Source organism: Salvia hispanica, chromosome 6 (assembly GCF_029641045.1).
Source record: "Salvia hispanica isolate PSC_SH4W2 chromosome 6, Shi_PSC_v1, whole genome shotgun sequence".
Lineage (NCBI taxonomy): Eukaryota > Viridiplantae > Streptophyta > Magnoliopsida > Lamiales > Lamiaceae > Salvia > Salvia hispanica.
The window spans coordinates 16,672,963-16,698,579 of NC_142697.1; the positions used below are offsets into that span (position 1 = coordinate 16,672,963).

General features: G+C 35.1%; 4 protein-coding genes, 1 long non-coding RNA gene and 1 other non-coding gene across 21 annotated transcripts; 3 read left to right on the forward strand and 3 right to left on the reverse strand.

The window, feature by feature from the left end:
• Nucleotides 1–52: 52 nt before the first annotated feature.
• On the reverse strand, nucleotides 53–1,094 carry LOC125207956 (putative germin-like protein 2-1). Its single transcript, XM_048107479.2, has 2 exons — nucleotides 838–1,094; nucleotides 53–713 (listed from the first exon to the last, which is right to left on the reverse strand). The coding sequence occupies exons 1-2, from the start codon at nucleotides 953–955 to the stop codon at nucleotides 175–177; spliced, it is 657 nt and encodes a 218-aa protein (XP_047963436.1). The 5' UTR covers nucleotides 956–1,094; the 3' UTR covers nucleotides 53–174.
• Nucleotides 1,095–6,239: 5,145 nt separating this feature from the next.
• LOC125207574 (uncharacterized) lies at nucleotides 6,240–7,608 on the forward strand. Its single transcript, XR_007173992.2, has 2 exons — nucleotides 6,240–6,645; nucleotides 7,395–7,608. It is a non-coding gene; the product is annotated as an uncharacterized LOC125207574 (long non-coding RNA).
• A 3,454-nt stretch (nucleotides 7,609–11,062) lies between these two features.
• On the forward strand, nucleotides 11,063–11,863 carry LOC125207573 (putative germin-like protein 2-1). The gene is made up of 2 exons (XM_048106974.2): nucleotides 11,063–11,215; nucleotides 11,328–11,863. The coding sequence occupies exons 1-2, from the start codon at nucleotides 11,101–11,103 to the stop codon at nucleotides 11,861–11,863; spliced, it is 651 nt and encodes a 216-aa protein (XP_047962931.1). The 5' UTR covers nucleotides 11,063–11,100.
• On the reverse strand, nucleotides 11,755–15,799 carry LOC125206297 (uncharacterized). 15 transcript variants are annotated; one of them, XR_016132751.1, is made up of 11 exons: nucleotides 15,519–15,785; nucleotides 14,870–15,135; nucleotides 14,654–14,755; nucleotides 13,974–14,048; nucleotides 13,789–13,857; nucleotides 13,473–13,715; nucleotides 12,966–13,403; nucleotides 12,808–12,875; nucleotides 12,607–12,673; nucleotides 12,374–12,463; nucleotides 11,755–11,885 (listed from the first exon to the last, which is right to left on the reverse strand). It is a non-coding gene; the product is annotated as an uncharacterized LOC125206297 (transcript). The 15 variants fall into 15 exon arrangements; XR_016132752.1 differs by lacking the exon at nucleotides 11,755–11,885 and having other exon boundaries at nucleotides 12,232–12,463; nucleotides 15,519–15,582; nucleotides 15,726–15,799; XR_016132749.1 differs by lacking the exon at nucleotides 11,755–11,885 and having other exon boundaries at nucleotides 12,232–12,463; nucleotides 15,519–15,582; nucleotides 15,723–15,792.
• Nucleotides 15,800–15,962: 163 nt separating this feature from the next.
• On the forward strand, nucleotides 15,963–19,221 carry LOC125207571 (Cation efflux family protein). The gene is made up of 10 exons (XM_048106971.2): nucleotides 15,963–16,449; nucleotides 16,859–16,967; nucleotides 17,174–17,213; nucleotides 17,429–17,505; nucleotides 17,806–17,894; nucleotides 18,170–18,239; nucleotides 18,343–18,381; nucleotides 18,465–18,615; nucleotides 18,704–18,793; nucleotides 18,898–19,221. Exons 1-10 carry the CDS (start codon nucleotides 16,059–16,061, stop codon nucleotides 19,006–19,008), a joined length of 1,167 nt encoding a protein of 388 aa, XP_047962928.1. The 5' UTR covers nucleotides 15,963–16,058; the 3' UTR covers nucleotides 19,009–19,221.
• A 218-nt stretch (nucleotides 19,222–19,439) lies between these two features.
• On the reverse strand, nucleotides 19,440–22,391 carry LOC125207572 (zinc ion binding protein). Of its 2 annotated transcripts, none has more exons than XM_048106973.2 (8): nucleotides 22,209–22,391; nucleotides 21,379–21,697; nucleotides 21,038–21,269; nucleotides 20,787–20,932; nucleotides 20,578–20,665; nucleotides 20,326–20,472; nucleotides 19,736–19,885; nucleotides 19,440–19,657 (listed from the first exon to the last, which is right to left on the reverse strand). In XM_048106973.2, the coding sequence occupies exons 2-8, from the start codon at nucleotides 21,627–21,629 to the stop codon at nucleotides 19,610–19,612; spliced, it is 1,062 nt and encodes a 353-aa protein (XP_047962930.2). In that variant the 5' UTR covers nucleotides 21,630–21,697; nucleotides 22,209–22,391; the 3' UTR covers nucleotides 19,440–19,609. The 2 variants fall into 2 exon arrangements, with proteins under 2 accessions (XP_047962930.2, XP_047962929.2); XM_048106972.2 differs by having other exon boundaries at nucleotides 21,379–21,635; nucleotides 22,209–22,389.
• Nucleotides 22,392–25,617: the final 3,226 nt, after the last annotated feature.

Consider the following 25,617-nt stretch of genomic DNA (forward strand, 5'->3'; position numbering starts at 1 on the left):
CTTATTTTCTAAGAGCACTACATTTGTTTTTGTTTTTTTAAATCATACTAGATGAGAGTAATTGTTTTTTATATGTTAAAAAATAAAATGAAATTGTTGTGTACATTTACGTTACACATAAATATTGTAAGACAAGCAATGAATAATTACATGAAGAGAAAGAGAATAAAAAATCTAGAAAATGCTCTGCAGATGCTTCACAGTTTCCACGTCCATCCGAAACGCCTTGGAAAGATAAACGCTGTCGACAGCAGGCTCAGCCGCCAAAACGGCATTCGGAATATTTGTAACCCCGGGATTCTGGCTGTTGAATGCCACCATCGCCACGGTGTCCCTACTCGCGTAATTACGCACGGTGTGCACGAGCCCCACGGGCACAACAAACACATCGCCTTTCCGTACAACTTTTGTGAAGTAGTTGTAGGTTGGGTTGGAGGTTATGAATCCGATTTCCAAGGCACCTTTTAGGACCACCACGAGCTCCGTCGCCCTCGGGTGGTAGTGCGGCGGGAAGAAGCCGTTCGGCGCCAGATCCACGCGCAAGAACGAGAGACCTAGGCTGTTGAGGCCCGGCAATGTGGTCGCGGAGGCGGAGGTGACTGCGACGCCGTATGAATTTGAGGTGTTTCCCGTCACATCGAAGCCGCTGAGGATGAAGTCGTTGGCCGTTACTCTTTCAGGGTCCTTGCATGGTGCTACGCCGCCAATTTGTGCTGAAATTTTTGTCAAAACCATGTTAGTTTTTCCTTCAAATTTATAGGAATTGACTTTTTTTTTGGTGTGAATGTGACAAATTTTGTGGTCAAATTAACTAGAATTAGAGATGGAATTAATTACCTTTTTTGGTGAGATCAGCGACGCAGAAATCCTGGAGAGGTCTAGCATCGAAGGCCAAGGCGATGGACATGAAATTGATGATGGCTAATGTAAAGAATAATATTGAGATTGGAGACATTTTAAATTAAAAGCTTGGGAATGCTAGATGTCTTAATCACTAATTGCAAATCAAGGTCTGTAAGTAACAGAATGGAATGTAACCTGTTTATATAGGAGTCTTGGAGTAAGAGGATTGATATTTGCTTAATGTTGGAGTATTATTATCCATATATGCAGCTAATTCTATTACAAGATGTAGAAGCTGTTTATTTGGGAGCAAGTCAAATTCATAATGGAATCTTTTTCGTGTGTTCACATGGGGCGTTCCCTAATATTGTAATATGAAAAGAACGTGTTTGGAGGTTTGGACATAGTCAAACGAATCTTCTTCTTGCATCGCCAATGTAAACCAATAGTATTATTTCCTTCCAAAAAAAATACTAATCTTTGTAGTATTATTTCCGTCCAAAAAAAATGCTAATAATGTGTCGAAAATGACATATAGATCTTGATTTAAAAATTAATACGGAGTAAGAAATTAAAGATAGATAGAGAGAAAAATTATCAAAGTATTATTATTGAAAATTATGATACATTCCATTTAAAACAGAAAGTTAACATAAATAGATATAGATTAATTTTGATGAACAGGTCAAAATGGAAAATATGACTATTTTTATGGATGGAAATAGTGTTCTCACATGGATAAAATTTCCAGATTTCACATTATGGTGATTATAATGGCATCAAAATTCGAGAGAGAGGAAGCATTTGACTCTCATTAGGTATTTATTATGGAGTATTTTTTATCGGATAGGCATGCTATATTATACATTGAACATTGAAATTGAGTAATGAAACGTTCCAGAATTAAGTAAGATTATATTTAAAGTATGGATTGAATTAATTAAATAGAACTATATATTGTAACTCTATGTAATGTGTATGCAGGCGAATTGCGATTCAAATAGTGAATGTGAATCGTCTCAACATAAAGAACTATTACTATATTCAGAAAACGTGCGAATAAAAGTGTGTTATTTGGAGGTATTACTTATTAGAATATGATATTGCCAAATATGTCATCATGGTGTCTTTACGTCATTGCAACCCTTGGATTACCACGCATTCATATTGATGACATGAAACGCAACATTAGAAAATAGTCAACTTTGGCTAAAAATCAACACAAGTTTGCTTAACAACATTTTAAATAGATTGCATACTAACGTGAACGGCACCTATTATTTAAAACTAATCATTTTTTATTTTCAAAATTTTTGTTATTATTATTTTGATTGAGTGGGTTGAAAGGTTAACTCCAATTCAAATATGCATCTCCTTTAAGTATTCGAAACCTAGTAGAAAAATTAGAAATAAAAAAACAAGTCTTAATATTAAAATGGATTTGATCTAGAACACCAACATGAGAATATTCGGTAACGAAACTTGTGAATATTATATTTCATCGAGACCTCTTTTTATCTCTCTTCAGAGAAAAAAAGAAAAGCAGGTCATATAATCCAAAAGAAGAAAAGAAAGACCTCTACGATCCTCATATCGAGAGATATCAAAAGTCATGGGCCAGGGCGAGGGTTATTGTGATTTTTAGGGTGTAAATATGCAACACAAATTTACACAAACAAGAAATAATTGCTAAAAAAATCTACTATCAAGACAACACATTTAAATTCAGTTGAGACGAGAAATACTCCTAAGTTGTTCTGTTGATTCCATGTAATCAGATTCATTCATGGGCTACATGCATATAAGAATCGTGTTTAGTTTTACGATTCCTCTCTTTTGAACACAATAGGAGGAATTGTACACAGAATAAGTTGAACATGTCACGTAGGCTAAATTTATTGATCCATTGCCCTTGCAGTACACAATAGACGCTAGACCAACTTCTAAAACAAATAGACATTATGATCCACTTAAGGAATATCCCTTGAGCAGTCACGGACTAAATTATGAAGTCACGGACTAAATTAAAGAGGCACGACTAAATTATGAAGTCACGGACTAAGCATCACGTACAAATAAAATTTAGCACCACAGATAATTTTTATTGTGATTTGCATCAGACTATAAGAGTAAGGTGTACAATAATAAAATAATGAATAAATTTATTTCACAAAATATGATTTATTTACTACTCCCTTTGTCCCACTTTATAACTCTCGATTGAAATATTCCATAAATGGTAATATGTCCTACATTCCACTAACTTTTTTCCACTCACAATTTATTATGTTATGATCGCATTTTCTAAGGATAGAAAACACGGTTGATCGAGCGGGAAAGAAATGGAAAAACAATGAAACTCGATTAAAGCTCGATATAGTAGAAATAACTCAAATAAAAATCAGAGTATCATCTCAAAAATTGACAACTCAAAGAGATAATATCTCAACAAGACATGAACTCAAAGAAACAACATTCAGCGGAAGCATTCGAGAGAAGAATAATATTATGTATGAACACATAATATATTCAGAATTTTTTATTTACTATCTTCTTTATTTTCATGCCCAACACCCACCGCGCTCGTCAAAGCTCAACCTGCGCATTTTTAAAACAAATGCAGGACTAGGTACTTGATGCACTCAGTGGACTCATGCCGAAAACATTTTATAAAAAGTACTTATCATGCCACCATTGAGTGACGTTAGGGTTTTAACTGAAAATGCCGGAGACATTATAATCTCTTCCATCGTAAAAATTCGACCGAGCAGTCATTTTCCCACAGATGTCTATCAGATTTGAACCAATGATGACAAAAGAATGTGGCCACATTCCAAGTAGATGTGATTCGGTACGGTATACCGTACTGTGAGTGTCATATTGTATACCATACCGAAAGTTTTGGTATGACAAAACAACATACCGATACCGTACTGAATTTTCGGTATACTGGTAAGGTAGTTTTTGATACCGTTACCATGCTGTGTTTTCGGTATACCGTACTTTTGCGGTATACCGAAATGCGGCACGACATACTTGTTATACCAAAAAAAAAAAATCTATTATACCCAAAATATTCAAAAAAACAATTCTAGTGTTCAACTATTTCAAAAAGTCCAAAACAATTAAACTTCACCACAATCAAATCCGGTTAATACAGTCATTCTTTTTGAATTTTAGTATAAATATAATATAAATATATATATATATGTGTTAAGGTCTTACTACCTCCTTAGTGTTAAGCATCAAACAGATCACAACCCTTGGATCATTGGATTGGATGGTTGTGATAAACTACATATTAGACTAAAATGCTACATTATTAGTCAAGTTACATTATTTACACTAAAATGCTACTCCCTCCGTCCCATAGTAGATGTCACACTTGGGAGATGATACGAAATTTTAGGAGATGTTATTTTGTGTGTTAAATGGTGAGAGAAAATATAATTTTATAATTGATGTGAGAAAGAACTTTTTCTAAAAGAGGAAATGTGACATCTTTTGTGGGACAAACTAAAAAAGAAAGTGTGACATCTACTATGGGACGGAGGGAGTCCATTATTAGACTAATAATCTACTTTATTAGATGACACGTGACATTAATCTAACCGTTATATCACAAGATCCAATAAATAACAAGTGTTTTAAATGTTGAAAATGAATACATCATCCTTATATATATATGTTTATATATGTAATAAGCAATCGGTATACCACGGTATACCGAAGCATCGGTATATATTGACGATTCCGTATGCCGGTATACCGAAGATTCGGTATACCACGGTACCGCAGTATAGGAAATCTAATATCGCTATCGTACCGATTCTTTTGGTACGGTATGATACCATACCGAAAACTACGATATACCAAAAAATCGGTATTTTCAGTATTTTTTCGGTAGGGTAAGTCTGGTATTTCGGTATAATTCTCCACCCCTAATTCCAAGTCATTAGACCGGCCAATTCGAAGAGATAGCGCACGATCTCCCATAGGTGTACACTAGCCTGAGTAGGGACTCACTCCCTAGTCAGACTGAATTCGATCATCCAGCATATAGCAAAAGCCACATTAAATAGGTTTCATAGAAAAAAACAAAACACGACATGATAAATATTCATAACATCATTTTCACATAAAAGTATACTTTAAAAGAAAGCCCACCTTGTTGTTTAATTTCCTAAATTTAAATTTCTTACTTCAATTTCAATTTTATTCGCGGAGAAATCCCTTCCTTAGTCCCTGCTTTTTTTTCTTTCATTTATTTTCAAGGCCGCCCGAGACTGAAATAATCGGCCCCAACCATTTTAATATAAACTAAAGATTTAAATCACCCATCCGCCGCCAACTTGTCTGCTCAAGACTTACAACTCTAGCCCAAATTAATCCAGGCAAACAGTAGCCCATTTATCTTCTCACTCATTTGTCTCCCCCTTTTCGCTCTAAGCCGCCGACACTGCCCGCTGATTCGCCCTTCCTCAAGCTCGGAGTGGATCCCGTTCTGCCGCTGCCTCGGCCCTCTCTCCTCTCCTTGCGCTATTCCCCATTCGAGAAACTGGACACCACCGCTCTCTCTCTCCTCTCAGCTCCCTCTGCCAATCTTCACGAGTTCTACGCGCTGCTCACCCCTCCGTTGTCTCCAGCCTCGTCCTCTTTCTTCCTCATCTCACCGGAAACGGCGCTGCTGCACTCCATCACCGCCACTAGGTCGACGCTCGACGTCGATTTCAGACATCGCTGTGAATCTGTGATCATGCCCCGATCAGCTTTACTCCTCCTCTCTCTCTCTCAGTCACCGTCGCCCTTGCAGCTGCTGTCCACCGTTGCCTTGCTCCACTTTTCCAGTGAAGAAACGCCCTGACTCTCTTTTGCTCTTGGTTTCTTAATTTTGAAAAAGATGTGTATAACGTACATTTAGGTTGGAGGTTGTTTCAGTTTGCGATTTGGCGGAGATTTGTGAGAGTATAAAATATGTGTTGCAAGAACGTGGTGTTTGTAGATACAAAATTGGGCTCAAAGAAATATTAAAATATGACTTGGGCTCAAAAAACTTAGTGGGCTTCCTCAAAATAATTGGACTTAGTACGAAAAAGTTAGGTGTTACGTTATAAAAATGCCCTATATTCCACTTTCTTTACATTTTTTAAAATTCGTACCGAACTCAAATAGAACTTCTAAAATTAGATGGATGGAGGGAGTAACATTTAAAATTTTGAAAAGGTAATGACTAATGGAAGTTGAAAACTGTATAACGAGAATTCACTCATTTCATGCAAATCCTATTGGGTTTGGTTTAATTTAGAGTAAGTCATAGAGGATAGTGCGCTATTAGATTTAGGGAGGAGCACTACACTCCTTGTAGACTTTAAGATATAACATCCTACTTATATGATCCGTTAGATATAGAAATCTGTGGTTATGATTTCATCAACTGAGGTTGCATTTCAGACCATTTTTATTGCATAGAAGGGTAAATAAGTCAGTTTGTATTATACACCAACTCATCCGATATTGAAGCGCGAGATTTCAGGGGTATTTCAATACACGACCTTTCTCTCACATTCAATCATTCCCAATGTTTCAACTCTTTCTCCAATTCAGTCGGAAACCCCCCAAATTCTAAACCCTAGCAAAATCCAGCCGCTGTGAACATTTTCTTTCAACCGAAATCGTTTTTTTGTGAACTGAGAGCGCCTCTCTTCCACCGACTGTCTACGTTTTTCAGAGAAAATTTGCAAATGGCTAAAAGACGGGCAATTGCGCACAACCCGGTGGCTTAGGCCGGAGAAACTTCAAATTGTAATTATTTTGTTTGTGTTTATGTGAATTCACACTGGCTGAAAGTTAGAGTTTATTTTATTCGTGTTATGTGAGATTTTGTTCGCCTAATTCCGGCTTAGTTTGGGTTCGCTTATTTGCTTGGGTATCAATTGATATAAACTCCTATTAATTGCTTGGGTTCCGACTTAATATTTTGTATTCGTTGCTTAATTTGTGGTAACAAAAGAACACAGTGGATATAATGTTGGACAAATTATGTGCAGTATACAATTGCCATTTATTTAGTTGAAGTTATATGTTGAATGTGCTTCATTTGCATCCTATATTGCTTCGAAATGTTGCTTAATTTGTTTGAGAATTTGCTTAATTTATTCGAAACATTGCTCAATTGGGGCGAGAATATGCTTAAGTTGTTGGAAAGATTGCTTATTTTGGCGAGAATTTGCTTAAGTTGTTGGAAATATTGCTTAACGTGGGTGAGAATCTGCTTAACTTGTTTGAAATTTTGCATTAATAGTTTGCTTGTTTTGTTTAAAAAATTATTTAGTGGAGTACTAAACTTTGCTTCGTTTGTTTGAGATTTGCTTATTTTGTATGACAATTTTCTTATTTTGTTGTGTCCTCTGTACCTGAAAGTATGTACTATCATTTTGCTTCATTTGTCGTGTTATCATTTTGCTTAATTTGTTTGAAATTTTGCATGAATGGTTCGAATGTTTGCTTAATTTGTCGTCTATGCTTTCTGTAATTGAATTTTTTTTATGCAGATAATCGAAAGTTCTGCATCATAGTTAAAAGACTTGTTGCCACCAAGCATCCGTTATCGGAGAGCGATAGTCGAGTCCACAACATAAATTGTCATTATGTAAATTTGATTTTTTTTCCAGTACAAATTTTTTTCTAGTACAAGTTTAGATAGTAATGCAATGTATTGTATCGGAATTGGAGTAATATATTTATTATGCAATCATACTTGTTGCATGACTATGACATTGAATTGCAATTGTACATAATATATAATGCATGAAAATGCAGTAAAGCTATATAATGATGTTCTACTCATACAATTCAGAAAGCATAAAATATAACATGCTGGAAAATTGTACTGTCATTCAATTTTAAAGGTTAGGAAGATGCAATTTGATTTAAACTGCACTATTATTCATACAAGTCGGAATGTATAATGCAAGTATTTATGATGAAAGATGCAATACTTTATAGACCATGATGCAATCTTTATATTTTATAATTGTGGTTAACATGTAATGCATTTTGGATTGCTTTTTTGGCCAAAATTAAAGTTTGCATTATTTTACTAATACATTTTTTACCACTGGAATCAACTGAAGTAATATAATAAAATAGGGTATCATAAATTTAGTTCAATATTGATAATATAAGGAGAGTCGTTGGCGTTAAAATAGGAATTGTTTAGATATAGTCAATATCAGAAAAACCGCCCATTTAAGAAATTATTCTCATGACTCCAATACCCCACACACGTTATATATGTTACATTTTAAATATTGCTAGCATGTCACGTGGCAGTTTAGATTGCGTTAGATACCTATATCTAATGGTTATAATTAGAAGGATGTTGCAATCTTAAAATGACTTATTTATGAGTAGGATAGTTTGGATTTTGATTTACCAGGTTATAAATTGACAGTCTTAACCCTATTAAATTGTTGGTCTAATCGGAGGTCAATTATGAGTTCCAAGTTTAATTGACACCTCTACTCCCACGTACTACTTCCTACTATAACCTCAATTGTAATCTTGCAATGGATAGTAATTTAGGGATATAAATAGGCCTGCTTATTCGGCCGGTTCCGGTTCTAACCGCACCGGTTGACTGGTTAACCGGTTTTAAATTTTCATAAATTCAAGAACCAGAACCGGAACTGGAATCGATCGGTTCCGGTTTGGAACCGGTCGATTCCGGTTCCGAACCGGAACCGATGTGTAATTTTAATCCGAATTTATTTATAATTTTAAATAGTTCAATACTAAAAAAATAATAATCCAACATCTAGAATTATAACAAATAATACCTAAAAATTAAAATAAATACACAAAATACAAACCAACAATACAATAATATTTATATATGGATAAGAGTGATGCCAAGTGTAGTAGGTCGGGTCGGACTAGTTTATGTTAGCAATTTTTTACTAATACAAAAATAGGAGTTCTAAACTTTAGCAATTTTTTTTAAAAAAATGAGTTTTAAAATTGAATTTCATTTTCCCTTTTTTGGCTAAACATAGTATTCATTGGAATTTCCAATACTAATTGATATTGTTGTGACTATTTGGTTTATACCGGAACACTTAATAAATTATTCACAAATATGTTAAAATCGTATGTTAAATGAATTGTTACATAAATTTGTAATAAATATATCATATGAAATGATATTGTATTTGTATAAGTTCTTTTGAAAACTAAAAACAAATTTATGAGGTTCTACTCATTGTAGTTAGTTCATAAAAAATGGATTAGGGAAATAATTATAGATTCAAAGTATCACAGATTAAACATTTAAATCTAAAAATCACTCAATGTTTCAAACTATTTTACTTTAATTCAAAATTAATTCAATAAATTAGATTTTTTAGTATATTAAATTATAAAAAAATAAAATTGAATTATAATCCGGTTTCCGGTTAGGAACCGGTCGGTTTCGGTTCCGAACCGGAACCGGAACCGGATTTTTCGGTTCCGGTTCCTCAATTAAGCGGTCGGTTTCGGTTCCGATTCCGGTTAACCGAGAACCGGATAACCGTTTAAGCACCCCTAGATATAAAGATAGCTTTTTTGTGGAGAAATATGCTCCCTAATTTATAAATCGTCAACTCCTCGACTACCCCAGTCTCTCCACCATCACCAGCGTCGTCTATGTCGTCGTCGGCTACCTCACCGGGATTAAGCTCGGGGTGGTTTGATTGGAGTGATTATGTTGCCTACCAAAATTCATGCTGTAGTCTCATCACTCATGAGAATGGTTTCAAATTGCCCTTAATCAATTACCAAACAAATAAAATTGGCTTATAATTAGAAAGAATGCATTCAACCCTCAAACTCAAACTGCGGTACAAAATGCAAGGAGTGGATCCCCTGCTGTGGTGGGAACACAGCAGGGGCTGCTGTGGTGTAACACGGCGCCGTTTTAGTTCATTAGCAGCAGCATCCTCATTTTAAGTTTATACCTGTAGTATGATCAAGTTTTATTTAAACTACAATTTTGGTTAATACTCTACGTTTGTTTAATACTATTAGTTTTAGTAACTGCTCGGTTAATACTCTACCGTCTACACTTACTTTGTTGAATAGGAAATTTACTTGTAGTCATAAAGTTTGTTGAATATTAATTTTAGTAACTAAAATTTATCATTTTAAATTATTTTGACTAATAATGTTATTATAAAGTAATGTAAGTATTTTATTATTTTAAAATCATAATTGGAGCTTATTTGTTGAATAATATACTCCTTTTGTCCCTAAAAAATAGACAACATATGAAATGACATTGGTTTAAATGAACAATTGGGAAAGTAAGAGAAAGATGGAAAGAAAAAAGTGATTGAAATATTGTTAGTGGCGAATGAGACCCGTCTTATAAAGAGAAAAAAGTTTCATTAAATAGAATTGGTCTATATTTACGGGACATCCCAAAATGACAAGTAATATATTTTTAAGAGACGATTGAAGTATAAATTAAAATAATTTCATTCCCTATATTAAACAAAGTAAGTGTAGACGGTAGAGTATTAACCGAGCAGTTACTAAAACTAATATTAAACAAACTTTATTACTATTATATGGAGTGAGTAAATTCCCTATTCAACAATGTAATACAATAATTAATTTGATTTCATTCCCGTGGAGTGTAGACGGTACAGTATAAATAAAACTTGTTGCTATGAATCAAAACGGCGCCGTATTACACCACAGTAGTCCCTGTTGTGTTCCCACCACAGCAGGGGATCCACTCCCCAAAATACAGGATAGTATATAATATAGTATATCACAGATTATAAATCATCCTAAATAATTGGATTGGACCCCATCCAAATTGTTTTGCTCGACTGCATTGGAGATAACATGATATAGCTAATAACATAGACGCATTCAACTAGCTAGTACTTAATCAGCCTTTTGACCATTTCTTAGCAAAATATTTAATCAGCAACGCAAGTATCCAAAACACTCAAATTAATTATTAAGAGTTTCATGAACCTCTTCCAAGTGCCATGCAAGGACGGCTTTTCTAGCACAGACGAAAAAGAAAAGGACAAGAAGGCCTAAGACAATCGAAGTACAAAATCTAATGAAACAAACCTCTATAAATACTAGAATACAAACTGCAAATAATGCACTTCATCATTAAGATTGAGAAACACATACTCATTTCTTCTTCCTCTATCATATCCATTTTCGAGCGAGCTCCTCAAGCATCCATCGACCATCATGACTAACAACATTGTTTTATTAAGCCTGGTAGCCTTGTCTGTTGCCTTCCTGGCATCCGCCTTCGAGCCTAGTCCATTGCAAGATTTTTGTGTAGCTGATGCCACCACCTCAGGTAATAATTCCATTAGCATTATAATTTGTAACCAACAAGCAAAAATCGGCAACAGCTGCTGATATGGGTGTTTTAGCTTAACTATCATTAATCTAGTTCCTAAAATTTGCAGCCAGAGTGAATGGCCAACCATGCAAGAACCCATCATCGGTGGGAGCTGCCGACTTCTCCTTCAGTGGACTCCACATTCCCGGAAACACCTCAAACCCTAATGGCTCGAGGGTAACTCCGGTCAGTGTAGCCCAATTGCCTGGCCTCAACACCCTCGGTATCTCCATGGTGCGTATTGACTACGCACCCTGGGGCATCAACCCTCCCCATACTCACCCAAGAGCCACTGAGATCTTAACGGTAATTGAGGGATCACTTCAGGTCGGGTTCGTTACATCCAATCCTGGCAACAACCTCATCACGAAAACCCTTCAGAAGGGTGACGTTTTCGCCTTCCCAATTGGGCTTGTTCACTTCCAGCGCAATGTGGGGACTAAAAACGCTGTTGCCATAGCTGCATTGAGCAGCCAGAACCCTGGAGTCATCACCATTGCTAATGCGGTTTTTGGGTCAGAGCCCAAAATTAGTAGCGATGTTCTCACCAAGGCATTCCAGGTCGAACCGAGCATCGTGCAGAAGCTCCAGGCCACCTTTTAGAGAGCTGCGAACTGGCTCAAACCTAAAGTTTAAAGGTTATTCGCAATGCGTGGTGTGTTTGGTTGTTTGTAACTTGATTGTACCAATTTGATTTTTAATTTGTGTGTTGCATAGACATTCTATTGAACATTGAGTGATGTAAAAGCAATTCTTCATCGTTATTGGGTTTGATTCGTTCTTTTCTTCAGAGGCAATTGAAAATTTGTTGCAAGGAAAAAATAGCAGATATCTTGGATAGGCTAGCCTAATTGGTGGAGTGAATCACTGAGAAAAGTATAGTAGGAACCACACCAAACTTTAACTTTCTATCACACAAGACAGACATGTTTGTAGAATGACAGTGAACTGCAGAAACAAATTTGGGGATATGTGCAAATGTACACTGACCAGTACATAAACAATTTTATTGAAATAATTGTAAACTGCGGTTATGTTGCACCCTCTAGTTACATGTTTTTAACCAAATATAAAATCTGGTGTTGAGATATAACAAAATAGACGTCTGTGTACCTTGACAAGAAGCTGCTTCACTTTAGCTCCAATCTTTTATACTCCATATAGAGCTACCGGACCTATATACATATGCAAACTTCCAAAATCCTGTGGTCATGATCACATTGCTAGGATCATTTCAGGTAGACAAGAAGAAGGTCGGTAGTAAAACTTGAACTATTTCGTTACTGTGAAACCAGATTCCAGAGTAAAGCTGCTGTAATTTGCAAAGATAGTTCGGTACACCATACCTTACACTTAAGAATCGAACTGAAACCCAATAGTGAGCGCATGGCACTCAAGATTCCTCAAGTTCAACTACGCAACCAAATGACTCACTTTTAGTAACACAATTCCAAACAATGACCTACTGAAACATGCCCGACTTCATACAAAAAACTTACTAAATTAGAATCATTCTACTTTATGTTGTTACATTTTTCAAAACTTACCATCATAACAGTTCCAGTTTCAGAAAATTTAGGAATGCAAATGAGTTTTACCGCTTGCCCATCAGATCCTGCAGTTTAAGGAAGCCCCAGTTATATTTCTCTGTTCTTGAGCAAAAAATAGCAATAGGTCAAAATAAAATAATTCTGTGAAACATTACCTTTAATCACACTAGCGTCAAATTTTTCTTGATTTCCAACAAAGTAGACATGAGGACACGTCTCAATATAAAATGGATCTCAATCAGTAAAAGGATAGCAACATGCAGTAAGAGGAATTATGCTTTATTGGACAAACTGCATAAACATATGTGCTTGTGGGATAATATTACCATACTCAGTTCATTTGGTTATTGTTAAATCTCTGAAATATGACTTTATCTTTATGCCTAACCCTTTACATATCAACCATCCATGTACAGAAAATTGTGCAATAAACATCAGAAACTGAACAGATTTAAACAAATATTTCATGAAGCAACCTTCACCTAGAGTATTTGGGGCTGTTGGTGCAATGTGTCTTCATCTTAATGTCCTTTCGAGGAACTTAAGTTTACTTGTCGCATTAGAATATTTTGCAAGATCATCAATGTTCAAACCTGAAGAATGTTCAAGACTATGAAATTATCTACTTATGATGAAAACTTGGTCCAAATGGGATTCCTTACCTTACATTGTCGAGCTCAAAGGAATTTGGGTTGGTGCAGGATCTGAAAGTGTGAAATGCTGTTGATCCAGGAAAAAGGCATCGGTGCAATGGCTTGCAAACAAATGGGCTAAAAACTTGAAAGTTAACAATAATAGTCTATATAAATGAAGTGGATCCACCAAACATATACCTGCTGAGGCAATGCAGAATTTTCTGGGTTAGCTTCACCCGACATTATATCCACCGGTACACCTGCAGCACTCTGCATGTAGCATGTGATATTAATAATTGTAGTTAGCCAGAATTGGTGTACAAGGAGAAGTATAGACTATTACCTGACTCATTAAGATATCGAGCTCTTTTATGGGCTCTGACAGTTTTGACTGATCCCTAGTATCCAAGTTCTACCAACCAAACTTTTTAGGTAAATTAAATAGTGTAAACCTCAAACAATAAATTATCCAGACAATGACATTTTGGATAGATAATCTTACAGTGTGATAATGAGCATAGAGATTACCTGACCATCACGAACAAATTCAACAGAATTCCCAGCAATAACAACTCAAATAATCTGAGATGCCATTCCTTGTTCCTGATACAGACGGATTACCATTCAATTAAGGATTTTCGGGTTCGGAAACTTAGAGCATATAAGAAATATGCTACTTTTTCATCTCCTAGATGGCCAGTTATATGGTCTACAAAGAGCTAAAAATTGAGAGGATTTGCCGAGGTGCTCCCAACACTTAAACTCGATACAAAGACAACAAATTTATCTTCGCCTGCTTTATTTAATTCTATATATATAAGTTTCAAATTGTTGTGTTTCACTAAAGAACAATATCTATCATGCAAAAATCATGTAGGCAGTAGGCTTAAAAAAATAAGTGATGAGGTTATCATTCATTTGGTTTTATCATTGTTTAGGTGTCATTCAGTTGTCATGACTCATTATCATATAATTATCCATCTAGTATTAAGTTGTGGGATTATTTTAGTTGGAGAGGCATTGAACCAAACATAATACAGATTCAATAATGAGATATAATCTTTCAAACCAAACATGCTCTTAATATATTCGACTATTCGTTCACTCAGCCACTCATCAGAAGCAATGAAAAAAACTAACTATTTTTGCAGTTTAGTCAAGTACGATTGTCATGGGTCATAGTACAACGGAAGTGGTGTGGCTTCTACCAGAGTTAAGTGGACGATCTATCTGGTGAGGAAGGTCAGCTTCTAAGACATCTTCAACCTCAAACTCTCCAGCTACCATCTCTTTTCCATGTAGTGCGACCACTATCCTTGCAGATATTCAAAACACAAAGATTAAGAGCCTTTCACAAACAGAACACAATCACTAGTATATGACCTTAGCCACAACCTACTGAATTCAAGGGCAGCTACTCTTACCTGTTACATATACAGAACGTAAAAGAAGGCCTCCTATGAGTTTAAATCTTCCACTCTCGTCCTCAAGAACTAGATAGTCATCCGAGTGCACTAAATTGCTCAGTTGTACAAGTGTGATTGCTGACTAGTATTATACAGTCAATATTATGACCACATTAACTCCTTTGAACTCTCATCAAGTACGGAAGGTTTTAGCTTCATGTGCTTATACAGGGTCCCAACAATAATCCACTCCTTTGCTTGCTCCAGCCCTAGCACAGTACAGCCTGCAGGAAATAAGTGAAGTATATTTCAACCCATGAAAACTCAACATTTAGCCAAGCTCTCCTATATATTAAGGCTTAACCATACTTGTTAAAATGAGCTCAGACTCCCACGTTTGGATGAAACACCTAGGCTATTAATATATACTACTAGAATTATAGAAGTATTAAACTAGTAAGTATATGCTAAATCAATAGATGCCCAAACTTAATTGTATATATCAGGTTACTGAATCTCTTCAGTCCTCCAAAGATGAATCAGCCAAATTCGAGGTCAATCACCGCAACAAATCGCTTCTAAAAGCATGTGAATTTGCAGAAAATAAGAGGTGAAAATCAACAAAATTCAGCAACTTTAATAAAAGAGTCAGAAAAAAAAATCATACTTGGCAAATGGGATTTCCAGGAACGTAAATTCGGCTGTACTGTTGCCCTCTGTAAGTATCATTTCTATCAGAAAGAGTAATCCCCCAAATCGTAAGTAAGCAATGCGAAAAATAAAAGAAGGGTTAAAACATTAAAACAACGTTAATTTCATGGACACGTATGAAATTGAGCTGGTATGAAGGAAGAACACTGGCAAAAACTACCACGGAAAAGAGAAAGAAAGGACTTTTCTTCTCGGAAGCATTTTCGTAGTTCACTTCCATGGCGGGAAAATAGTGTGCGAAAGTAAAACGGCGGAAGCTTATAGGGGTAGAAGTGAAAGGACCCACCTTTAAATAACATATTCTTAAGTGGTCAAACTCTGAAAACGTAACATTTGTGGGGTGGACTGCAATTTTTGCCCCAAAGTGTGGTTTATTCCGTTTACTTTGACTGAGGAGAAACCTCTGCAGCTATGTAATTACTCCTAATTAGTGTGTGTGATTTACATTCCTGAATTTGTTCAAGTTCCATTTTTTTTCTTGCATTTGCTATTCGAAATGGATAATGATTCGCGTCTTCCGCAAACGAAGTACCAAAACTCGGCTGCCGATTCGCCGAGATCGTACACCGGCGATTTCAGTTTCGGAGAGAGCACGGATCGCCGATTCGCGTACTCCCGGCATCAGAGCGCCACCGTCAAGCCCCACACGCCGCAGCATCAGCTGACGCGTAGCGGTTCAAGCATTGATATTCCGCCTGGAAGTTATTTTCCGGATTATAGGTTTTCGAATTCCAAGGAAAAGGGTGATGCGTTTTCGTTTGTTCCGTTGATTTTGGGAGGATTGAGGTCTGGAAACAAGCAGATGAGGCGGTTGTTCGTGCTGATTTCGCTTAATGTCGCCTATTCTACTACTGAGTTGTTCCTCGGCCTCTTCTCTGGGCGTATCGGTATGAAAGTTCGGGATTAGTTTATTGTTTTTTATGTCAGCTGCTGAATATACGGACTTCATTTTGCTGTTACTAATGATTGATTTGTATTAAAATGTGAGAATTGGAAGTGTGAATTGATTTTGAGTCTTTCTCTTGTGGATATTTGAGCTTCTATTTGAATTATATCATGCGTTTGCAACTTATCTATCTTGGTATCGGCTCATTCCGTTTCTTGATGCATATATCTGCTGCATTACTATTAAATGAACTCGTAAACGAGTTTATAGAGCATGTGTCATATAGTCACAGAGAAGAGTATGAACCGTGTGTTATATATGAGATGAAGCTCCGTGAAGCTTAATTGGCTACACTGTTGTTGTTCATCCATAAGCTTTTAAGCTGATATGTGTCCTATATGTGGTTTTAGGCTTGGTATCAGATGCATTTCATTTGACTTTTGGCTGTGGCCTGTTGTCATTTTCATTGTTTGCAATGGCTGCTTCTCGACAAAATCCAGATCGCACTTACACATACGGGTAAGTGTTCTAGTATTTATGTTTACTCTTGCTTAACCTTTTCTGGATTAGAACTCAAGCTACAGCTAAGGGATTTTTCGTGACTCGTACTTTACTATTTATTTTTTATTGCTTGGTCCTACCACATGATCTCATGTGCTTAAATCATCCTAATATTCAAAGTTCTGATGAAGTTCATTATGTCAAAATTTACACAAATCCTGCAGGTACAAGAGACTAGAAGTTTTATCTGCTTTTACCAATGCTGTAAGTACCTTCCCTATTTGTTTCTAGGTTGATTATTGAAACTTTCTGGTGTTGTTTGGTGTCAGATTAATAATATCAACTGCAATTATTTTCTTGATCTTGTGTGTGCATCAGAGTTTCCTTCTCTTTTATTTTCTGCTCTGAATAGGCAATCTATCTCCCTCTTGCTTTCTTTTACACTCACTCACTCGCTTGTATGTTGCTTGTTTAGACAGCTATTTCTTTTATTTATGTCGTTCTCCTTAGCTGTGGAAGCACTTCACGCTTTCATACAAGATGAGTCCGAGCACAAGTAAGTTTGCATTTCATCATTATTTCTGGTATCCGAGTTTCTTCAGTTTACTGTAAACTTCATGCAACGCATTGTGTTCTAGGGAATTATAAAATTTCCGTCACCTAATGCAAATAAACACTTGAGTCTATCCATTGCTTACCACATCATTCTATGTAAATTTACTTTTAAGATGAGAATTTCTCCTAACATAAAGTCTTGCATTGCGACGTTTTGGTTTTCCTCATCTGCATCTTTCAATAGTAATATAGTTTGTTGGGCTATATATTAATCATCATCCCCGATCTATATTATGTTCAGGCATTATTTGGTCATCTCAGCTGTCGCTAATTTGCTGGTAAACCTTATTGGTGTTTGGTTCTTCAGGAATTATGCCCGAATCAGTATTGGTGCGCTTCTTGCCCATGTTTGAGTTATTTTCTAACTTCCTCCATATATCCTGTGCTAAGTTTTAGTACAATTTTAGAGAACAAGTTTTTCTATCTCTGTGGAGGCCTAGCTTGCCTTTCTTTAGCAAACATTGGTTAACTGCTTAAAGCTACATGTCTTAATTGATGAGAACTAGAACAAATATTCATGTAGAAATGCTTCTGCTTGTTTTACTGATGTATGATGAGTACTATCGCTTATACAGTATGTGCAATTGTTTGAATTCATTATGCAGCATACAGAAAAGCTGAAGATATGAACTATCACTCCGTTTGCTTGCATGTTCTGGCTGATTCCATTCGCAGGTATGAAAAACCATGCATCTTTTCATTTCCTTATTTAGAAATAATTCTTTATTGTAGTAATGTCGTTAGATACTAAGCTTCCATACTTCATTTTTTTCCTCAGTGCAGGGTTGATCCTAGCATCCTGGATGCTTAGCCTTGGGTAATCTTCTTGCATTCTGCAGAAAATACTTGAATTCCATTCTTGCTCAATTTATCAATTTATACTTGAAATTTCTGCTGTAGGGTTGCCAATGCTGAAGTCTTGTGTTTGGGACTAGTCTCAGTGACAGTTTTTATGCTTGTCATGCCACTGTTCAAAGCCACAGGCGGTGTCCTCCTACAAATGGCACCACCTAGCATTCCCCCTTCAGCTTTGAGCAAATGCTGGAGACAGGTAAATTCTCATCATCATAGTCTACATCCTCTCAAGTAGTTATCCCAGAACACATCATCATGCAAACATCCTCTTGCCATTTTATTAGGTTAGTTCGCGTGAAGACATTACAGAGGTTAGTGAGGCTCGTTTCTGGGAGTTGGTGCCAGGGCATGTCATTGGCTCCATTTCACTACAGGTATTGTTTCTATTTATGTGCCTTGTACGACTGATCCACTGATCTTCTAGGATTATTGCTTGTATTTTTGTTGATTCTCTCAATGTTGGACTGACTGCGTACAGGTGAAGGAAGGAGTCGATGATCGACCTATACTCCAATATGTCCACAGTTTGTACCATGATATTGGCGTACAGGATTTGACAGTACAAATTGAGTGTACTTGCCATCAATGATTTCCAGTTGAAAACCAGTTTTGGTTATGCAAAGTTGAGGAGAACTGATAAAACTGAAAAGAACTATTGGCTTATTTAATGGTAGGAGCTACCACACTAGATCTACAATTGCTTTTTTTTCATGTTGGTTTGTAATTATCTGGAAATTTTGTAGATTCCAAATATACATACATTATGGATTATACATAGACATGAGGACTTTTATTGAAAGAATTTTCGTTTCATTAATTGAAGTTGTATCATTTGAAGGATTTAAGATGCAAAATGATTCTCATATCAAAATAAGTAACATCGCGAAGAATATAAAGACAGATGCACAAGAAGAAATCCAATGGAAGGTTATCATTTTCTTCGTCATCATCATCGATTCATCATTGAGAAATCTGGTATTTAGCAATTTACTCGCTATAACAAGGTTATTTGCCATGCTATTAACAAGACAAGAGTATTTCTCACGTATATCAGTCCCAGAAAATTCCATCCAGCTTGCTGCCATTTACAATAACATCTTGTGCTCACTAATATTTATTTATTAAATAACAGCCAAACTAGATATTTGTTTCATATCTTCACACAAAAGCTATTTGAGAGTGGAATGATGCTATTTTTTCCCAAGCTGACTGTTTAGGAACTCCAGCACTGAAAGGCGCTGCGCAAGCAAAAATGGTTCAGTCGTTAAGTTTAAGTGTAAGAGCCTTAAAATACAACCAAGAAGGAGGATTCATACCCGTTTTTCAAGGTCAACTTCTTCAGAACTCACTGCTAAAGATTCTAACAGTTTGATTCCCTCTTTGAAACCTGCAATTGCTGTGTCTTCATCGCCTAGATTTCTATCTACATCAGCAACTTTGGCAAGGGATACAGCAATGTCTATGACCTGATTGAAGAGAAATATCAAAACGAGAAGTAGATACAATGCATGAAGTATTGCATAGGTAGTAGATGATACAGAAAAAAATCGCACGACTATTTATCACCCTAGTAATGCTATATTGGTTTAATGAGAGAGTATACCAGTAGTTAAAGAGACAAGCACCAATAGAAAGACAACCCCAAACCGGTTTGTCTCAAGACTCTCAACACAAACAAACTTTTCACAATCCTGACCTTTTGAGTCTAATAACAATATCACTAATAATAAGTGAACGCCAAAATTCAAGCACCTTATAATATTAAGAAATTGCCAGGTCCATGAAATTGATTCAACTTTATGCTAACTACTAGCATAACTTAAGTATCAGATCCTCTGACCTACTATTCATCTTAAAGGAACAAATAATCACAATAAACGGAATCAGCAGTTTTATGTAGTCCCACCTGAGAAGGAACAGTTGAATTATTCTTGACTGCACTGCGACGAACATCCAGAGCCTGAAAATAGTAGGCCCTCGTTGCTTGTAAATCCCCTTCGTAGTATTTCAGATCTCCAATTTTATTTAGAGAGACAGAAAGTGTATGTATTATCTGCACATATGCAAAAAAAAGGTACAAGTTACATACTTACATATGCTACAGTTTAAAGAAAATGAAGTTTCAGGAAGCAACTCCCCAGGTTGAATAATTGTCTACCTCCAAATTATCCTTTGGCATTTTCTTAAGGAAATTTACACTCTCCTCAAAGTAAGAAACTGCAGAACTAGCATCACCAGTAGTTCGACTGAAATAAACAGTGTCATTCATAGATATGTTATACACAATTTTAAAGAAACTTCCAAAAAAGGCACAAAAAAAAGAAAAGATACTCCTATCTAAGGTTAATTTAAAAAGTGAGTACATACCAGCAATCACCTAGCATACCCAATACAGCACCTAGCTGAGAGCATAACTCAGGAGTATTTCCATTCTTTTGCAACTGCTCTCTAACATCTTCAGCACACACACCAAGCCTTGATTTGGCGCTTTCTATGTTATTGGCACGAAGAGCCTACACATATGTTAAAGTGACAATGTAAGGGAAAAACAACTACTATGAAGAAACACAAAAAATAACAATATCAATCATTCATGATGAAGGAACTCATAAACTCACCCTCATGGCCTGCTGCATCATAAAATCACCTCGTTCAAATGAGACATCCTCATATATTACTGTTTTCGTATCAGCTTCTTTTTCCTCCCTGTCGGTGTCAATCTGAGACCTCTTGATCCTAGCATGACCTTCAATGAAGCGATCAACAGTTTTCTGAAGATCAGGGTTGTCCTCAATCTTCTCAATGTCAGCACCACATAAAGGACAATCACTGAACCTTGATATGCATACTCTGGTTTTCATAAAAAGAACTCATCAGCTTTTTTCCCTAAAGATGGTGAAACCAAACACTACCCTCAAAATAGAATTAAACAAGAGGTGTCTGGCCATATAGTGCTTACTTGCAGAACACATGGGAACAAGGCACGCATTTGCTGCATTGAAAGAGAAGTGCTTGGCAAACCATGCAGCTGAGAGGACCCAACTTAAATGTCTGAGAATCATATCCAAACGGGCATTTTGGTGAAATCACTGCATCTTGCTGCAACTTGTGATCACTTGCCGACTGTTGTTTACTCTGGTTTTCACTAGGCTTCTTTCCAGACGCATCATCAGGCCGAGAAGCCTTGTTAAAAGGGCATACAGGCGTCATCGTGATCTGCAACCAGGATGGGATCAAAATAATCTGAATTACACAGTATAGATCTCCAGATTCAAAACCTAAACACCAAGAAGAACAAGTTATAATCCAATATATACTCCTAAAACCTTTTCCTTAGTATATCGGGTTTTGATTGTTAGCTAGGTCCACACTAGAGTTTATGTCTTGTTGTATCAGAGCATCAAAGTGACAATAGTGTAGGTATAACAGACAGGATCCATATTGGAACACAGATTTCACCTAACAAAATGGCCACATTTTCCGATAGAATGAATGGTAGCATGATCAATATCGCAATAACACACTTGCTAAATGTCCTACTCTTGCTAAAAAGGATAGCCATCAAATTTAAGATTTTGAGCAGGAAACGAAGAATAAATGTTTTTTTACATATAAAGCATCACAAATCAGGTAAATCAAAAACTAGCCCATAATATTAAAATTCCTAGCAAGAAATTAGGTCACGATCGAATGCAAAAAGCAAATTGATTCCGAAACTATGCAAGTAAGATATACAGCTAGGTATAGGCTTCAATTAATTCAGCTAAGAAGGTTGCAATCGCCACGCACCTAAATTCTTCAATTTTACTCAAATTCCCTCCGTTTTCCAGATTTTTCTGTGCTTCTTTGTTATCAGATAGATATACCAGTATATTTTCTGAACCAAAATGCAAAAACACTCAGTCACCAGAATCCAAGAGAGAGAAAAAAAATGTAATGGGAATTTTAAAGGATGAGGTGAAGAAAATTCAAGAAAATATCTTTTTCCTGTTACACGTCGTCGTTTTCATCTTATTTTTCTCGGTCTAATAATTCATGAAATAATTGAGCTTATCCAATCCAAGTTAGAGTTATTGGGCTTATTCAGTCAGACCCACATTATTTACTCAAACCAACTTGAAAATGTGATCACGCAACTTTGGCCCAACTCTATTAAGGCAAATTGCAAAAAAAATCATTTAGTTTAGTCTAAATTTTTATTAATCCTGCCACTTAAATATATTGTAACTTACATTTTACTTAATTTTCACATAATTTCAGATTTGAGGAAAATTATGTACTCCCTCCGTCCCTCTGTAGTAGAGAGGTTTCATTTTGAGCACTCGTTTTGGAAAAATTATAGTGAAGAAAGAGTAAAATAAGAGAGAGAATAATATACATAAAAGTCTTCTCTATATTATTCTTTCTCTTAGTTTACTTATTATCTAATTTAACTATTTATTATTATTTTTCTAAAACTAGTGCTGAAAATGAAACGACTCTACTGCAGAGAGACGGAGGGAGTACTTGGTATACAAAAAATACTATGTGGGCAAAATGTTCGGCTACTTAAATATCGTTGTTTAATACATTTAGTCATCATATCTTTAATTTTTACATAGGTACGCGACACATCAATAAATTCAAATTCGTAATATGTCGCTATGGGAATATTATGAAACATATATCAAAGTTATAATTCATCCTTTTTTTAAGTCTCGAGATTGCCAGAATTTGACCAAAAATCAAAATATGTACTAACACACAAAATTAAAAAATCACACGTTAGGATGTGGGTGGGTGTTCGTACGTAATAAATGAAGTAAATTGTTATGTGTGCGAATCGATTCTTGATCAATTGTGGCATGTGTAATCTATACTAATATAAAAGGCGAGTTTTGGACTTATTTTGAAATATTCATAAGTTGTGGGATGAATTTAGATATTTATAAATTTTAAGAGATAGGATTAAAATGGAGGTTACAAATCTTTATGATTATAAGTTATTGAAAATAATAAATGTAAACATAATATAAAAATAGTGGCATGTTTAATTTTTTTAATATATTTATAACATGAGAATTATTCAACTCTACATAGTAGTATTAATTATTAATATGGCTCCATATACGGCTTTTCATACATGCTCTCTTATAATCATAAAAATTTATAACCTTCATTTTAATCTTATTTCTTAAAATTATAAATATCTATTCATCCCACTAAAGAAAGTAACGTAAAGGTAATAAAAATGGCATTTAAACAAATCAATCAATTTTCAATGTAAATTTAAGGCAGTCAATCATGTTATAATTCCATCAATTTATGATTGTTTCTTCATACTTTTTATCTATAAATACGTATCATTGGTTAGATAAAATTCATTCCTCTTTATCTTTTCTCATTGCATCACGAATTCTCTGCAAAAAGATATTTTTACTTCCAATATGATTATTACTCTTTATCGATAGTAGTACATTCCTCTTTATTATTATTATTATTATTATTATTATTATTATTATTATTATTATTATTATTATTATTTGTTTACTAAATTGTCTCAGCTTTTATTTTTTTGATGCCATTGGTGTTATCATTGACCCTGGCAAGGTTATTATATAATCTAATTTTCGGCTCATTGAGATTAAAATTGTGATTCGCAGTGAGTGTTGATCGTCATTTTGGTTTTATTTTCTACTCCAATTTAACGTTTAAGACATTTGAATATATCAAGCTGATTGATAATGTAGTTGAGGAGACACTATTTGGCATTTTTAAATATTACTCTCAACTATAATATTGTTATTTGTTTTTTTAACATTGTTGCTATTCTATTTTTTTAGATATTATTGGTGCAATTGTTGACCCTAGCAAGATTATTAAACGTGATAATTGTTGATTTATGGTGAGTGTTGACTCATTTTTTTTTTTCAACATTGTTTTGTTTTTGTTGATTCGTCTAAAGTTGTGTCAATATAGTTTGTGTATATTATTTTACAGAATATCAGCATATTGGTGATGCTTCATGGATAAGTTCTTATTGTTCCTATTGGGATGCATTTTTTTGGCATGAAGAACCGTTGGGGAAATCATCTAAAACCAAAAAACCAAAATTTTCAAATTGTTGTATGAGTGGAATATTAAGCTTCCTATGATGTATGCTCCTCATGTTGTCTTTCAAGATTTAATATTCTATAATGATTTTTAATGTTTTTATTATTTAAAAAATATTATATTTCATATAGTTGAGTTCACCTCGATGGAAGATTGGATTGATAATAGGTTGAACACCGGTCAATCACTATATGTGTACAATTGCATAGTCAATAAACTCTTATATGTTGTATCACTATTTAATTTTTATTTCATAAATATTATATATTTTATAAAGTTGTATACTTTTATTTGGGATCTATAAACCATGTATAATTTTATATTTTCTCATTTCATTTATTTAATTGACTATTTAATATAAAATTCAATGGGTCGTGCAACGCACGGGGTTGATACTAGTAATACAATTAAGGACGTCTTTGATTACATTGCATAATTCAATTTTACAGTATCTTGACTCACCACCTCTGGTATATACTCTCTTCGTCTATAAAATATTGTCAAGTTTGATTCAGTGTGGAATTTAAGAAATGTGAAGAAAAGTGGGTTGAAAAAGTTAGTGGAATGAGAATCCCGCATTTATATAGTACTCCTGCCGTCCCACAATACTTTAATTACTTTTTCTCTCTACATCTCTCTTACTTTCCAATTTTGCATTAAAACTCGTGCTGAGCTCAAAGTGCATTTTTCTTTGTGGACGGGGGGGAGTATTAGTTTATAATAGAAGGTGAGGGTAAAGAGTTAGTGGAAAATGAGGTCCATTTAAAATTAAAAAAAAAAAAAAAAAGAAGTGGACAACTTTTAAGGGCGGAGGGAGAATAATTTCTTTATATTATTTGTGTAGAGATGGTGGTGTAAAAAGTTGAAAGTTTTAACAAGTAGATCACCCTGATGCGATCATGTGAGCATGTCCAATTTTTCTTTCTATATTTGCAAGTTGAGTAGTTGGGTGGTTGTATAAAAATTATGACAGCTTGAAGATAAAGAACAAGAGTTGGAGTTGACTAAATGATCTACCAAATCAAAACAAATGCACATCCAAGATTAATCATAGTAGATGTTCTTAATCAAACAAACTAAAAAATTGGCTCAATAATATTTGTTC

What these genes read in the sequence shown, in the direction of transcription:
- LOC125207956 (XM_048107479.2), bottom strand. Translation starts at nt 955, where the DNA reads ATGTCTCCAATCTCAATATTATTCTTTACATTAGCCATCATCAATTTC. An exon ending in CGCTGATCTCACCAAAAAAG is followed by an intron (nt 714 to 837) that starts GTAATTAATTCC and finishes CAAAAATTTCAG; the next exon opens with CACAAATTGGCGGCGTAGCA.
- LOC125207573 (XM_048106974.2), top strand. Translation starts at nt 11,101, where the DNA reads ATGACTAACAACATTGTTTTATTAAGCCTGGTAGCCTTGTCTGTTGCC. An exon ending in AGCTGATGCCACCACCTCAG is followed by an intron (nt 11,216 to 11,327) that starts GTAATAATTCCA and finishes TAAAATTTGCAG; the next exon opens with CCAGAGTGAATGGCCAACCA.
- LOC125207571 (XM_048106971.2), top strand. Translation starts at nt 16,059, where the DNA reads ATGGATAATGATTCGCGTCTTCCGCAAACGAAGTACCAAAACTCGGCT. An exon ending in CAAGATGAGTCCGAGCACAA is followed by an intron (nt 17,506 to 17,805) that starts GTAAGTTTGCAT and finishes TATTATGTTCAG; the next exon opens with GCATTATTTGGTCATCTCAG. An exon ending in TTGGCTCCATTTCACTACAG is followed by an intron (nt 18,794 to 18,897) that starts GTATTGTTTCTA and finishes GACTGCGTACAG; the next exon opens with GTGAAGGAAGGAGTCGATGA.
- LOC125207572 (XM_048106973.2), bottom strand. Translation starts at nt 21,629, where the DNA reads ATGACGCCTGTATGCCCTTTTAACAAGGCTTCTCGGCCTGATGATGCG. An exon ending in TGTTCCCATGTGTTCTGCAA is followed by an intron (nt 21,270 to 21,378) that starts GTAAGCACTATA and finishes TATGAAAACCAG; the next exon opens with AGTATGCATATCAAGGTTCA. An exon ending in AAGTTGACCTTGAAAAACGG is followed by an intron (nt 19,658 to 19,735) that starts GTATGAATCCTC and finishes TTGCTTGCGCAG; the next exon opens with CGCCTTTCAGTGCTGGAGTT.